The sequence below is a fragment of the Heteronotia binoei genome, chromosome 19 (assembly GCF_032191835.1).
Source record: "Heteronotia binoei isolate CCM8104 ecotype False Entrance Well chromosome 19, APGP_CSIRO_Hbin_v1, whole genome shotgun sequence".
Lineage (NCBI taxonomy): Eukaryota > Metazoa > Chordata > Lepidosauria > Squamata > Gekkonidae > Heteronotia > Heteronotia binoei.
Window position 1 is genome coordinate 14864756 of NC_083241.1, and position 16633 is coordinate 14881388.

The window sequence follows — 16633 nt, forward strand, 5'->3', positions numbered from 1 at the left end:
GTTCTTTGTTTCTCCTTCTTCTGCCAGAAATCACTACCAGCGCTGTTCGGCAGTGGCGGCAGCAGCAGGCTCCTGTGGGAAATCATGCTACACCCTCACTTTCACCATTGTGTTCCCCCACAAGGATGACGTCTGCTACCTGGCCTACCACTACCCTTATACCTACTCAGCCCTGATGGTAAAACTGGTGTATTTTTGGTATTTTTTGCATTTTTGTATGCGTGTGCATGTGTGTGTGCTTATGTGCATGTCCAGAAGTCATGGCACTTCTGGTGACCCCTACTGGGGCATGGAGGACGTTCAGAGAAATGATAGCCTGCCTCTGCCTCCCACTTCTGGTATTTCAAGGATGTCTCCCATACAAGTACTTGCCAGGGTTATCCCTGCTTAGCTTCTGAGATCTGGCAAGACTGGGCAAACTAGTTTATTTTTAGGAGTCTTTCCAAGGGCTGGAAATGAGTGGGTGCATGTGGAACTTCCTTTTAAATCTTTTGTAATCATTCTTGGCACAAGCTCTGAATATTCCTATTGGTAAAATCACTCTTTCAAGATTTGAACTCTAAAGTTGCCAGGTCTGTGTTGAAAACTACCTGAAGCCTTTTGGGGTGGATCCAGGAGAGGGCAGGATTTGGGGAGGGGAGGAGCCTCATCATGGCACAAAACCAAAGAGTCCACCATTCAAAGCAGCCATCTTCTCCAGGGGAGCTGATCTCTGCCAGCTGGAGATCAGTTGTAAAAGCAGGAGGTCTTTAAGCCCCACCTGAAGGCTGGCAACCCTAACTGTCACCCGCTCGGGGTGTTTCCAAGTTTCCCTTCAATAGAAATTCTCCCTAGCCATTCTGATCTGGTTGGCTCATGTCATGGAACAGCTCTGTTTGTGTTTGTTTTTGGCCCAGAGAGCTTTTCGGAGATGTGTTATCACTGTGGAATTGCAAGACATGTCACATATGTATCAAATACATGTCCAAAGGCACAGCATGAGCACATGCCGAAACAGGCGATGTTCACAGACGATGATGTGGAAGGATGTGGAATGGAATGCTTTAGAAATATAGAACAAGTATGGCTGGCGGGACAAGCGATCTTTTCAGATGTCAGGCATACCTGGAGCCTAACAACTGCAAGCATTGGGAGCTCATGCTAGCTGCCACCCTCCTGATAAACACAGTTGACATTTCATTTGAAATGGGCACCCTAGATATTTCTTGCTTTAAGCAAACATTCAGCTGAATCCTGGTGTAGTGGAGCAGAAAAAATATGTGGTGCAAACGGCGACCACATTTACTAGGAGGACTGTGGAGAGCATGTGCTACTGGTTCACGCATTTGAATACCCCTAAACATAACATCTGAGAAAGGTTCCACAGCCCACACAACAGTATCTATAGCAAAAGTTTATGTTTTTGTTCAATTTGATTTATACCCCGTCCTCCTCGCCAAGGCGGGCTCAGGACGGCTAACATCAGAACATAGAACAATGATCGCAATCGTAACATCAATAAAATCATTAAGCAATATAAATTAAAAACATACAGTTGGTGCTAAATTAGATGTTACTCATTCCCATGGCACAGCGTGTTAAAGCTGCAGTACTGCAGTCCTAAGCTCTGCTCACGACCTGAATTTGATCCCAGCGGAAGCTGGTTCAGGTAGCCGGCTCAAGGTTGACTCAGCCTTCCATCCTTCCGAGGTCGGTAAAATGAGTACCCAGCTTGCTGGAGGGAAAGTGTAGATGACTGGGGAAGGCAATGGCAAACCACTCTGTAAAAAGTCTGCTGTGAAAACGTTATGAAAGCAACGTCACCCCAGAGTTGGAAATGACTGGTGCTTGCACAGGGGACCTTTCCTTTCCTTTCATTCTCAAGACGACAGTTGTTCCAGGATTCTCCTACAGTCAACTGAAGGCTTGCCGGAAGAGAACAGTCTTACAGGCCTTGCGTAACTGAGCGATGTCCCGCAAGGTCCTAACCTCTTCTGGCAATTGGTTTCACCAGGAGGTGGAATCCTCTGTGTGTACTGTACAAAGGCCAGTGAATAAATGGAGATTGTGGAGAAATGCCCTTGACCTTAAGAATGCACCCTGATATTTCTATCATTGGGGGTGAGGTCAGACGTTCATAAAATCCCGCTACGGGCATGAGTGGAGTCCGGAAGCATGTCGGATTTTAAGCGGTTGTCCAAACGTCAGCATCTGCGAATGGTGGTTAGCTCGTTCGAGTCCTGCGTTGAAACGACTGAGGCGCGGACTAATTTGATACTGCTTTAAATCTGGAACAAAATTTTTCTGAGGCCGTTTTCGCACTCACGTTTTACTGGCGCCACGACCATCCTGACGCCGGCGAATCTGCATGGCTTTCGCACCAGAAGCTCCGGCGCTCCCAGAAGCGCCGGCTACTTCCGTCGCTAAGCCAGCGCAAACGGAAATCGCAAAGATGCAGGAAAACGTTTGCGCTGGCTTAGCGACGGAAAGCGCCGGCGCTTCTGGGAGCGCCGGCGCTTCTGTTGCGAAATCCATGCAGATTCGCCGGCGTCAGGAGGGTCGTGGCGCCAGTAAAACGTGAGTGCGAAAACACCCTGACAGTTCCTGAGCGGAATTTCTCTGTTTGAATGCTCCATCGTTGGCGACTTGTCGGAAGCACACCACCGCTTCCCGTCCAAAGCCCCCTGCAAGTGATATCACTGCGCCAGTGAATGAGCGAGCGAATGTTGGCTCGATAAATCGTTTACCCACCCCTATGTCCAAAAACAAAACTCACTTTCGAAAGTAGATGTGAACTAGATGTGAACTGATTTGAATTCCTGGGTTTTTTTCTGCACGCGTAGTGCTCATGCTGGAAAAGTAGTGCCAACGGACTAGCAAAACTGTTAGTGATCCAACCCATTTAAAAGTGACGCACTGCAGATAGTGGGCATCACTGCACCTGCGCTAATGCAGATTGACGTCTCATGAAACGAGGTGCGGTAGTGCACTCTGATTGACCAGCGACAGGACCCACATGGGATAGAACGGGAGCCTGGCTGTTGTCTGATCGGAAAATTGGTTGTGCGGATTATAATAGAGGAATGTTGCAGGTGGATTTAATGGTGAGGGTGACCGCACCCTGGGACTGCTTTCTGTCTATTTTCAGGGGCCGAGACTACCGGCTGGCAGAAGTGGAGGTCTTAAAGAAAGGAGGCCCAGGGCCAGTGCTAGGGCTTTGGATACCCTAGGCCAGTGCCTGCCCTGCAAACCCCCCCCCCCCCACTTGTGCCTGCCCCACCGCTGCACTCGGAAAGCTGACAGCGGCAGGGCAGGGGGAGGGAGCACCCAGTGGTCACCCATAGGCCAGATGGCACCCTAGGCAGCCGCCTACCTGGCCTACTCCCAAGCACTGGTCCTGAGGAGGCCTTAGGGTCCCAGAGTAGAGCATTTAAGCTCTTGGTTATGCTAATGACCTTAGCTGGACAATGGCTTACTTCCTTACACCCTGCTCCTAGGTCACACTCCAAGTAGACAGAAGGTGCTCTCACACGGCAACTGTTTTCAAGTGGATTTTGTTATTCTTACACAGTAAAAATCCAGTTGCAAAGCACGTTATTTAGTGTGCGCGAATGCGCCCAGAGACTGCTAAGGACCAAAAGGCTAGAAAGCAAACTGAGAGCCAGTTTGGTGTAGTGGTTAAGTGTGGGGACTCTTATCTGGGAGAACTGGTTTGACTCCCTACTCCTCCACTTGCACCTGCTGGCATGGACTTGGGTCAGCCATAGCCCTGGCAGAGGTTGTCCTCGAAAGGGCAGCTGCTGTGAGAGCCCTCTCAGCCCCACCCACCTCACAGGGTGTCTGTTGTGGGGGAGGAACGGAAAGGAGATTGTGAGCTGCTCTGAGACTCTTGAATGGAGGGCGGGATATAAATCCAATGTCGTCGTCTTCTTCCTTTTGGGGGAAGAAGATCCAAATGACCCCCAGATTGGATGAACTCCTGAAGATAGATTGTGGCCAAGGTCAGACGCACATAAATTGATGAGATGGGCATGGATGAAAGCCAGATGCATGTCGGATTTTATGCGGTTGTCCAAACATCAGCATCTGGCAATGGTCGTTGGCTCGTTCGTGTCCCAAACTGCCACGACTGAGATGCGGACTTTTTTTGATAGTACATTAAATCCTGAATAAGAATGTGTCCGACGACTCCCGTTCGTACTTTCTATGTTTGAATACTCCATTGTAGCCGACTCGTCGCAAGCGCACATCCGCTTCCCTGCGAGAGCCCACTCCAAATGATATCATTGCGCCAGCAATTGTTGACTCAGCCTTCCAACCTTCTGAGGTCGGTAAAATATGTACCCAGCTTGCTGGGGCGGAAGTATAGATGACTGGGGAAGGCAATGGCAAACCACCCTGTAAAAGGTCTGCCATGAAAACTCTGTGAAAGCAGCGTTACCCCAGAATTGAAAATGACTGGTGCTTGCACAGAGGACCTTTCCTAAATGGGGGGGGGGGGGGAGGCAGATCGCCCACCTTTGCTGTCTCCCTGCCAGGAGAGGAAGATGACCCACCTTTGCCGTCTCCCCACCAGGCGGAGAGACAGCAAAGAGAGTTGCCGTGCTCCCCCCCATTTTAGCACCACGGTGGGGTGTTTAAATGGGGGGGAGGAAGATCACCCACCTTTGCTGTCTCCCCGCCAGGTGGAGAGACAGCAAAGAGAGCTCCTGGGCTTCCCCTTCCTTTCTGGGTATTTAAATGGGGGGGAGCAGATCGCCCACCTTTTCTGGCACCTTTTTTTAAAAAAAGCCAAGCACGATATCCCATAGTACTGCGCTTGTGCGAGTGTGGAATGCCATCTCAAAAAATGAGGTCCAGTTGAGACCTCTGATCAACCAAGGACGGGACCAACGCTGCTTAGAACTGAAGGATGGAGGGATGTCTGATCAGGAAATTTGTTGTAAAAAAGCTGCGGGGTATAATAGCGATGGGTTAGGGATGGATTTAATGGTGAGTGTGACCGCGGCCTGTGTCTATCATGAGGAAGAAGCTGTCTTACGCTTCCATTTTGGGGAGCTCTTTGGATGGGCATGATAAATGATGGACAAAGCTTTTTCAGCCTAGGGACTCCATCTTGTCCACACAGTCAGGGATGAAGGAAAGAAGATCTCACTATGAAAATGAAGGTAACGATGAACTTTAAGCTACTGCATCTTCAAGTAAGGATAGCCTGCCCTAATTAAACAATCATTTAGGAAAGACTTGGAAAGATGACTGTGTGTTTTCACCTTTTCTTTGTTCCCTGGCTCAGCCTGAAAACTTGAACAGAACATGTGTCTTCTGTTATTAATTTATATTGAGAATGCTTTGAAGTCTTCTATTTTGAGTGCTTTAAATCTGATCTCTAGAAACCCACCGTGCCTAATTGGCCTTGCTGTCTGAAATGGGAGAGCAGAGAAGGGCAGTGGGTCAGCTCATCGTCACTGGAGCATAAGCGCTTGAATGAGTATAATTGCGGCAGGTTGCCCCCAAGCCGATAGGAGTATCGCAGAAGGCTCAGCAACTAGACGGAGCCTTGAAAGGGCAATGCAGGCACAGAGTGCTAGGCAGAGACTCTCAGAATTGTTGGTGGCACCCAGGCCTCATTTAGGGCAGGAGCTCACAGGAGCAGAATGTATGAACATATGAAGCTGCCTTATACTGAATCAGACCCTCAGTCCATCGAAGTCAGTATTGGCTACTCAGACTGGCAGCGGCTCTCCAGGGTCTCAAGCTGAGGTTTTTCATACCTATTTGCCTGGACGCTTTTTAGTTGGAGATGCCGGGGATTGAACCTGGGACCTTCTGCTTACCAAGCAGATGCTCTACCACTGAGCCACTGTCCCTCCCCAGAGCTCCGGTATCTCTGAATTTTATTGTGCTGTTTCTTTTTATAGCCCCTCTCCCCCAATACTCGCTTCTGGGCTCCATTGTTCAAGGCCCCCGTGAGGATTTTGCTGAACTCTAAGATATGGCAAACTTTCTAATATTTCCTAACCCCACACACACAAACACACAAAAGGGAAAATAACCAAAGCATATGAAGCAGACAAATGGAAATCTTCATCAAGCCACTGTGGCTGCATAGGAGAAAGTCATTTAAAAAGTGTGATGCGAGGAAGGTTTTATGATGACAGTTATAACTCAAGAAGCCTTTTAAGGTAGATGCTGAGCTGATATGCTTTAGTGCACCTTCTGGTGATGTCAGGTGTGTGTGGCATATGCAAATAAGCTCGGCACCTCTTTTTTCTACAAAATGGCCCCTGGTGGCACCCATTTCCGTTTTGGCACCCGTGGGGAGCCAGAGGTGTTGGCGAAATCACCAGGGAAGACTTAGGAGAGCCCTGGGGTTTTCCTCACCTCCTGGGGGCACCAGCCAGAAGGAAGAGGAGGGCTAGGAAATCCATTTATTCACAGAGTTCACATATTTTAATGCCATTCCTATCTCAAAAACTTCCTGTCCATGGAAAGTTACTGTGACAAGAAGAATGGTCCATCTTCACTCTTTTCTCTGATCTGCTGTTGTTGTAGGTGCAACTAGACTATGTGTGCGTCTGAGGGGTGAAAGGGGGGAGGGCGTTCAAACATGGAACACCCTATCTGGAGACCCAATTTGGTATAGTGGTTAAGAGTGTGGACTCTTATCTGGGAGAACTGGATTTGAGTCCCCACTCCTCCACATGCACCTGCAGGAGTGACCTTGGGTCAGTCAGAACTCTCTCAGAGCAGTTCTTTCAAGACCAGCTCTTGGAGAGCTCTGTCACCTTCACCTACCTCAGGGGGTGTCACAGGGCACAACCACGAACCATGAACCGAACTTCACTGCATTTTTCTAGTTCATGCCCATCCCTAGAGAGAACTGAGCTACATGTTACTCAGGGGTCATTTTGTAGAAAAAGAGGTGCTGGAGCTGATTGGCACAACTCATTTGCATAATTCATTTGCATATGTCACACACACCCTGACATCCCTGGAAGGTGTACTCAATTATATCAGCTCAGCATCTACCTTAAAATGCTTCTTGAATTATAATTGTCATACTAAAACTTACTCCCATCATACTTTTAAAATTACTTTCTCCTATGTGGCCACAGTGGCATGATGAAGATTTCCATCTGTCTCCTTTATATGTTTTGGTTATTATTCCATTTTTTGGGGGGAGGGGGAAACATTAGAAAGTTTGTCAAATCTTAGAGCTCAGGAAAATTCTCACACGGGGTTTGAACAACGGACCCCAGAAGGAAGTTTTTTGCGGGGTGGTGGTGGTGGTGGTGTGTGTAAGAAAGAAAGAGCACAATAAAATTTAGACATTCCGGAGCTCCACTGCTGTGAGCTCCTGCCCAAAATGTGGCGTGATGTTACTATATCTTCTATTTTTATTTTAAAAGTTTGTTTCCTTTGCAAATGCAATCTCCAGGATTGCTTTTTCAAGGAAGGGAATTGTTGGGGGGGGGGGGGGCTTTAACTCTTTCCTCTTCTACCATTTTTCTCCTTTGAAAAAAACATTGCCCCCTCTATATTTCCCCACCCATTACAGCACAACCTTAGAAAACTTAAAGTTTATGGTAAATGGCAGGGGTGTGTGTGTGTATATCTATATCTATATATCTCTGTGTGTGTATATATATATATCTTATATGTATTACAATATGGAAAGTTACTCATTCTCCGATTATAGCCAAGTCATGATTGCAGTGAACATTTTCCGGTGATGACTTTGACTAGGTCAGAGAAAAGAACTCCGAACTTCCTATTGGAGTGTCTAACTTTTTGACATGGGAAAACAATTCCATTTGTGCGGTCCAGCCTGATGAACAAAATCCAACTCAGGCCTGTGCGTCATTAGGTTTTATTTTCCAACATATGTCTGTGCAAAATGTAGCAGGCTTCCGCCCCCGCCCCCCCCCGACTGGTAATGAATTCAAAGTGATTTAGCAACCCAAGGGCTCAATTACCTGTAGAATGCATTTGAAAAGATGATAAAATCCCATATGGTAACAGTGACTTGGAAATAAATAAAAAGTTGGTTGCATGTGGAAGGACGGGGGATTTGAGGGTTGTCAACTTTGGACTGAAAAAATTCGGAGACCTGGGCAGACTTGAAGCTTGAGTGCCTCTGTCAAGAGCACAACTAAATCCTTTCCCCCTCCCCGGTTTCCTTTTTGGGGAGGGGCTGTGGCTCAGTGGTAGAGCATCTGCTTGGTAAGGAGAAGGCCCCAGGTTCAATCCCCGGCATCTCCAACTAAAAAGGGTCCAGACAAGTAGGTGTGAAAAACCTCAGCTTGAGACCCTGGAGAGCCGCTGCCAGTCTGAGTAGACAATACTGACTTTGTTGGACCGAGGGGGGTCTGATTCAGTAGAAGGCAGCTTCATATGTTCATATGCTGCCTGGTGCACTAGACTCATCTTTGGCTTGGGTTCTAGCTAGGGTTGCCATACTCCAGGTGGGGCCTGGAGATTTCCCAGAATTATAGCTGATCTCCAGATGACCTCTGCGCAACAGAGCTGCTGCTTCGCTTCCGAGACCTGATGAGAGCAGGCCATATCATATTGTGGCAGAACATGCCTATTGTGGCCTGCAAACCTGGTTCCACCCTGCCCTCTTAGAGGGTTCCCAACACACTGCAGGGGCCTTTCTTTCTACTCTTGCTACTACCACCTGTCTAGTATAGGGGATCTCCTACTAGGGTTGCCAAGTCCCCCACATACAATAGGTACCATAGAGTTTTATCCTCCCAGATTGCTAGAGCGGGAAAACCATAGAGTTATCCCGGAAACGCCTAGAGTGGCTAGTGCATGGCGTTGCCGGTGCGATGGTGTCACTTCCAGGTGATGTCATTGTGCTGGCAACATCAGGGGAGGTTCCCCCCACTGGCCCAGTGGGGCCAGCGGGTTGGTAACCTCCGGGGCTGGAGAACCCCGGCCCTGCCCGGGGGCTTGGCAGCCCTGTCTCCTACTGAGGGTAACAGAAGCCTCAGCTCCCCTTTGAAGCTCAGAGGCCTCATTTTAGTGTTTTCTGCTGCCTGTGCCTGGCTACCACAGGGACAGTTTACTGCTATGTGCACCCCTGGTGGAATAGCCAGTTGCCAACTACTTGCTCTCCCCCCTCCTGGGGTTCTCCTGGAGAGCCAGTTTGGTGTAGTGGTTAAGTATGCGGACTCTTATCTGGGAGAACTGGGTTTGATTCCCCACTCCTCCACTTGCACCTGCTGGAATGGCCTTGGGTCAGCCATAGCTCTGGCAGAGGTTGTCCTTGAAAGGGCAGCTGCTGTGAGAGCCCTCTCAGCCTCATTCACCTCACAGGGTGTCTGTTGTGGGGGAGGAAGGGAAAGGAGATTGTGAGCCACTCTGAAGGCGTTTTCGCACTGACCTTAATCAGCAGCGATGCCCCTCTTCACCGCACAGGATCGGCGCGGATTTCGCACTAATTGCCATGGAGCACCCGGAAGAGCCGGAAAGTCCCGCGGCTTTTGCGGCGCAAATGGAAACTGGTTTTTGGCGGTTTCCGTTTGCGCCGCAAAAGCTGCGGGACTTTCCGGCTCTTCCGGGTGCTCCGCGGCAATTAGTGCGAAATCCGCGCCGATTCTGCGCGGTGAAGAGGGGCGTCGCTGCTGATTAAGGTCAGTGCGAAAACGCCCTGAGACTCTTCGGAGTGGAGGGCGGGATATAAATCCAATATCATCATCTTCTTCTTCTTTAAAGCGGCATGTCTGAAACAGTGGGGGTCTATGTGCTACAGAACCACTTCCAGAATCAGAAATTCAAAGCATTTCTTTAAAAGAAAATGTTTAGAAACATACTTTTAGCACCTTTAAGGTTTGCTCCCAGCTGTTTCGGCCAGCCATGTGGTTAAAAAGGGTTAGCCTGCTGCTTGCCTCAGACAAGAGGTCTGCTGAGCTCAGCATCCCAAGGAAAGGAGAGACTGCCTTCCCCCTGCAACAATTTGACAAATCTATGTCTCCTTCCCCTTGGCCCCAATCTGTCCAGGTTATGGTTGCCAGGTCTGTGTTGGAAAATACCTGGAGACTTTGGGGGGGGGGGGTCCAGGAGAAGGTGGGAGTTTGAGGAGGTAAGGGGCCTTAGCAGGGTACAGTGCCCTAGAGTCCACCCTTCAAAGCAGCCATTTCTCCAGGGGAGCTGAGCTCTTCCACCTGGCTGGGCCCTGCATGTCATAAAATGTAATGCCAGGAGGCCAAGGTACAAATTATATGAAGGACACAGAGGTGCTTTCTTTCTTTTTTTTGAGGTGCTTTCTTTGTATCTCTCCTGTAGGATCCAGGGAACTGGGCAACGGAAGCTCTGGCTCTTTTTAGGAGAGCCAGTTTGGTATAGTGGTTAAGTGTGCGGACTCTTATCTGGGAGAACCGGGTTTGATTCCCCACTCCTCCACTTGCACCTGCTAGCATGGCCTTGGGTCAGCCATAGCTCTGGCAGAGGTTGTCCTTGAACGGGCAGCTGCTGTGAGAGCCCTCTCCAGCCCCACCCACCTCACAGGGTGTCTGTTGTGGGGGAGGAAGGTAAAGGAGATTGTGAGCCACTCTGAGACTCTTCGGAGTGGAGGGCGGGATATAAATCCAATATCTTCTTCTTCTTCTTTTCCTCCCTCTCCAGGGGATGAGGAAGGGGAGGAACCTCACCAAATAGAAGGAAGAGAGGCTTGGCTCAGTAGCTCTGCTGTGCGATTGAAAGTGCCTGGCAAAGCAAGCTCTCCCTCTCCCCCCTTCCTCCCCAAGGGAGGAGCCTCAGCCAATGGAGAAAATAGAGGCCTTGCTCTGTAGCTCCTGTAAGCAAGCCTGGCAAAGCAAGCTGTGATGCAGAAGGAAGCAATAGAGAGAAAGAAGGAAGCAGACGGCAGACAGTCGCTCAGGGGGCCTGATAGGAGTCCTCCGGGAGCCTGATTCAACCCTCAGGCTGTAAGTTTGACACCCTGGTCAAACTTTGACACCCTGGTCTAAATCCATTATAATCTGTATGAAAGTGAGCTGATGTGCCAGTGACTGGAGAGGGGGGAAAAAACCTGATAAAACACACAAAGAAGGCTTTGCTGTGTGCCAGCCCTCCAGGAGACAATGCATTTCTCCAGACATACCATTCCTCATCCTGTGAGAACCTTATGTGGCTATACAAGCTTTAGGCTGCAATGCTAAGAACACTTTCCTAGGAGTAAGCCCCATTGCATAAAATGGGACACATCTGAGTAGATGTTTCTGGATCTCCTCCAGAAGGACTTTCCTTAATATCTTGTGGGGTTTTTTTTCTCCTGCTTTCTTTCAGTCTCAACTTGCCATCCTGGAACAAACCCGGAACCCGAAGAAAATCTTCTTCCAGAAGCAGACCCTGTGCCAGACTCTGGGGGGGAACCCCTGTCCTCTGCTCACTGTCACGGCCAGGCCAGCCTCGGGAAGCAGTGGTGATCTGGAGAAAGTCCGTAAGTTGCCGGCGCCTTCAGAGCTGGATCAGTTTACTCAGGTTGCTTTGATGAAAAGACTCCGTGGGAGTGACACTGATTGATTGACGGATGGATTGATTCTGCTTGTCAGCCAAAAATTGACTCCAGAGCTGCTTAATATACAAACACAGAGAAATACAAGTGCTGATCTCACTTATTTGTTTAGATATCTATACCCAGCTTTCCTTCCTGGTGGAAACCCAAGGCAGCTTACAACATTGCTCCTCTCTCTTCCATTGTATCCTTACAATAGCTTCGTGAGGTAGTTTAGATTGAGAGAAAGAGTGACTGGCCAAAGGTCCCCCAGCAAGCTTCCATGGCAGAAGGGAATTCAAACTTGGTCTCCCAGCTCCGGCTCCAACAGAGCCGGTTTGGTGTAGTGGTTAAGTGCATGGACTCTTATCTGGGAGAACCGGGTTTGATTCCCCACTCCTCTGCTTGCAACTGCTGGAATGGCCTTGGGTCAGCCATAGCTCTCACAGAGTTGTCCTTGAAAGGGCAGCTTCTGGGAGAGCTCTCTCAGCCCCACCCACTCACAGGGTGTCTATTGTGGGGGAGGAAGGTGAAGGAGATTGTAAGGTGCTCTGAGACTCTGAGATTCAGAGTTTAGGGCAGGATATAAATCCAAGATCTTCTTCTTCTTCTTCTTTAGCCACTAAAATGGATGTTCGGGAAGGGGGGGGGGGTCTTTGAGAAAAGCTTTGATCCAGGCATAATTCCTGCTGTGAAGGCCTCATCAATAGCAACCGGGAGATGTAGGGCTGACAAGTTCCAGGAGATGTAGGGCTGGAGATCTCCTAGAATTGCAGCTGATTGCTAGACTGTAATTTCCCCAGGAGAAAATGCCTACTTTGGGAGGTGGACTGGATGTCATTAAACTTTGTTGAGGTCCCTTCCCTCCCTAAAGAGTCACAAGGCTCAGCCCCAAAATCTCCGGGAATTTCCCAGCCCGGAGCCAACAACCCTAAGGAGGAGAGAAGGTTCTTTGCGGAAACTGTCTCCAGACAAGAGGATGAGTCCCTTTGCCACAGTTGAGCATGGCTGTCCTTGGCCTCCCCACCCTGCCCTGGGACCAAGGCACTGCCACATCTCTTCTCATGGTTTTGCCCCATCTCTTGCAATCTAATTCCAACCTGTGCACTTCCCGAGAAGCATGAAATTAGGGTCGAACTGTTTAAGTCTTGGGACTGCATGGCATTGGGGAGAGCTGCTTGTGAAGTCGTAGATCTGGGGGTCAGACCTCTGTGTTTCCCAAGCCAAACGTGGCTCAAAATGGAACCAGAGGCAGCTCTTGGGAAAAGAAAATCCCACAGTGAAGATATTTTGGACAGGTAGGTACAGGGCTTTTTTTGTAGAAAAAGTCCAACAGGAAGTCATTTGCATATTAGACCACACCCCTTGACGGCAAGCCAGCTGGAACTGCGTTCCTGTGTGTTCCTGCTCAAAAAAAGCCCTGGGTAAGTGCAATGCTAGAATAAGCAGTATTTAGCAGGCTCCAGGTTGACTCAGCCTTCCATCCTTCCAAGGTCGGTCAAATGAGCGCCCAGCTTGCTGGGGGGGAAGTGTAAAAGACTGGGGAAGGCAATGGCAAACCACCCTGTGAAAAGTCTGCCGTGAAAACTTCATCATATCCCACCCTCCCCACCAAAGCGGGGGACTCAGGGCAGCTTACATGTCATTACATAAAGCATTACATAAAACCAAAAGAATGCCGGTTATGAATTTTTTGATGGGACTAAAGGGCTTCTAAGAGATGCTTTACTGAAAAGGAAATGACAATTCAACTGTGAACCAGGTGCAGATTATGCCAGTGCTCTCCAGCAATTGTGCAGGGTAGTCCTGCATATACTTATGGCTTATTGGATCTAACAAAGGACTTGGAACAAATGGTGTTTGGGCTGCCAAAACTTTATTGGTTATTAATGGACATGTCAATCATCTGTAGTGAGCCCCGTGGCGCAGAGTGGTAAAGCTGCAGTACTGCAGTCGGAGCCCTCTGCTCACAAGTGAGTTCGATCCCAGCGGAAGCTGGTTCAGGTAGCCAGCTCAGGTTGATTAAACCTTCTGTCTTTCCGAGGTGGGTAAAATGAGTACCCAGCTTGCTGGGGGGAAAGTGTAGATGACCGGGGAAGGCAATGGCAAACCACCCTGTAAAAAGTCTGCCGTGAAAACGTTGTGAAAGCAACGTCACCCCAGAGTTGACAACGACTGATGCTGCACAAGGGACTACCTTTTTTTTACCAATAATTGGTAATGTTAAATTTTATAGTTTCCACTATGCAAAAAGTCTGTCTTGTATTAGCTCTAAAACTAGTCTTAACTAGTCTCTTGTAGGTGCTTTAAAACTTATTAGTCTTAAAGGTGCCACTGGACTCAAACTTTGTTCTGCTGTTTCAGACCAACACAGCGACCCACCTGAGCTTTACATTGTTTGGCTCTTAATTCAGACAGGCTGCTGACACCTGTCGTAGCTTTTCTGCACAGTTCCGGTACCAAATCATTACTTCAGTTTTCTTGAACTTGTATTTCATGGTGCTTAATCCGGCCATGTGACCTGAAATGGCTTGTGTGCTGTTTTTTGCAGAGACAGATGTCTGTTAAGAGACACCTGCTCGTTTGTGAAGGAGCTACTTGCTCCGGGGTCGGGTTCCGGGAATGATAATCACAGTATTCTTGTGAGGATGCAATCCATTTGATTTATTGGATCAATTGGCAGGAAGAGACTGTGCCATGTTTTGTGCTCCAGGTCTGCCTCGGGGTGAGGCTGAATAATCATGTACTTATTATTTCATTTAAGCTGCTTAGTTAATTATAGCTTTTAGGAAATGCATGAGCTTCATATCCTCCCCCCTCCCCTTCTTCTTGATTCCTCGCCTTGGCTTTGATCAACACTTGTGTTTTGTTCTGGCTCTCTGTTTTGACGCATCCTCCAATCTGCAGGGCAAGGAGGCCACTTGTGTCAGAATGCCAGGTGTCTGCGCTTTGCAAAAACACAATCAATGTTTAAAGGCCTCGGTGACACCGCAGAAGAAGGGAGGGTCCCTGGGAATCACCCCTGTGGCTCAGTAAGACACCATCTGTGCGAGAGCTGTGGCTTGGAAAGAGATGGGATTTTGAACACTGGAGGTGTGGGGAAAAGCTGTGGATGGCTCTTTTGCATTTGAGTCTTTTGTTCAGTTTTGTAGTGTTGTTAAGAGGAACTGGGATGTAGAATGGCATGTGGAATGGTGTGGCATAGCCCAATTTCATCAGAATCAGAAGCTAAGCAGGGTTGGTACAAGTTTCTTCCTTGCTTCCACTATGTGCATCAGAATCAAAAAGTCTACCACTTGTAGAGCATAAATGATGTAACAATGCGAGCATGGTAAAACAAAAGAATCCACAGAGAACTATAAACTGAAGAGAGAAGGAGAACTCATCCTTTCTGGAACTCAAGAAGGTTTCGAATGTTCCTTGCTGTTGTCTCAGTGGTGTGCTCCACTCCTTATTGATTCCAGTTTGACCAGAAATGTTGGAATTTTGAAAATTAATCCCAGAATTAGAGCATCAGCAGCTTTTCTGTAGCTTTCTTGATGGATTCTGGTCTCTTTTTCCTTTTCCACTCCCTTTTCATATTCCCCTTAAATCTGACCTCTCATGGGTTTATCAAGGTCAATAATACCTACCAGACAGGCAGCAGCTGTCAGGCAGAGAGGTCTCCTTTATCACTTGGTCTTTTAACTGGAGACACTGGGGATTGAACCTGGGATGTTCTGTAGGCAAAGCAGATGTTCTGTCTCTGTACCAGTGAGCTTGCCCCTTCCCTATCAAAACAAACATAAAAAAACAGTGTTGAGTCAATGGTACGTGTAATTGAGTGGCCATTGCTGGTTCAACAGCTCTCTAGCCAAGGTTATGTTAAGCCCTAGAGAGCTCCTTGCACAAAACTCTGTCTGTCCAGTTCTTGCTGTCCAGCATGCAGGGTCAACTCCAGCTTGGCCTGATCTCGGTTGCCCATCAGAGACCTTATGCCTTCATCTCTGGCAGGCTGGCCAGCGAATGAGACAGCAGCCCTTGTTCTAGATGAAATAGAGTGCTTTATCCAGCAAACTGAGAAAATGCTGAGGATGAAGAAGAAGAGGAGAAGATTGAATTTATACCCCATCCTTCATTCTGAGTCTTAGAGCAGCTTACAGTCCTCTTTCCCTTTTTCTCCCCACACAGACACCCTGTGAGATAGGTGGGGCTGAGAGAGCTCTTTCCAGAACTGCCCTTGAGAGGAACAGCTCCGAGAGAGTTATGACTGACCCAAGGTCACACCAGCTGCATGTGGAAAACCAGGAATCAAACCCAGTTCTCCCAGATAAGAGTCTGTACACTTAATCATTACACCAAACTGGGTCGCAGTTTGCAATGGAATTGGATCCAGACTAATGGAGAGGGGGCATGGCCCTGTCGTAGAGCATCTGGCATGCATAACATTCCAGGTTCAATCCCCAGCATCTCCAGAAAAACAACAACAACAAATCAGGTAGTGGGTGGTGTGAAAGACTTCTCCCTGAGACCCCAGTCTATTGAAATGGGTGGACCAAAGGTCTAATAAAGGATAAGGCAGCTTCATGTGTGTTTAGTGTCTTCGGGGCACAAAGTTTTTCATTTGTTGGATACAATTTTCCTACACCCCTTCCCACAGCATCCTGAGCCTGCTTCGATGGGGAGGATGGGATATAAATCCAATAAAATAAATAAATCAATACCCCCCTCAAATCTTGCTTCTGATGGCCCCCTCCTCCATGAACAGGATTTTAGAGAGTAATTTGGGCTGCGGCAGTCAGGAAGAAGATGAGAAAACCGCACACTGTGAACAGAAATCCTTGTGCCCATGGAAATACCCAGTCTGGATCCAAACCGTGCTTTCACACAGCTCACTAACGTGCATTCTGCCATGTTTTATGTTCACTTTTTGACTGATTCCTGATCTACATTTGCAGGCAGTTGTGGGGGTGAGCAGCAAAATATCCCAGAGTCTCTCCCTAGTCCCTACCTGAGATGAGTCCCCGCTCCTATGGCCGTGTTGATGATATACAATTTCTGTCACAGGACTCCTTGAGTTTGCTAGTATTCCCCCAGGCTCATACAATAATTGCTTATTACTTATCGGAAATGGAACATGGAAACAAGAGGAATAAAGAACCTTCCCAGCGT

At 48.3% G+C, this 16633-nt stretch overlaps 1 protein-coding gene across 1 annotated transcript in view; it reads left to right on the top strand.

Moving 5' to 3' along the window:
* The window catches only part of AGBL1 (AGBL carboxypeptidase 1), a 686235-nt gene that overhangs the window by 138667 nt on the left and 530935 nt on the right, over positions 1-16633 (top strand). Inside the window, exons 16-17 of the mRNA XM_060260374.1 lie at positions 28-178; positions 11275-11428. Of these exons, the coding sequence (XP_060116357.1) occupies positions 28-178; positions 11275-11428 (305 nt within the window). The remainder of the gene's footprint in view (positions 1-27; positions 179-11274; positions 11429-16633) is intronic.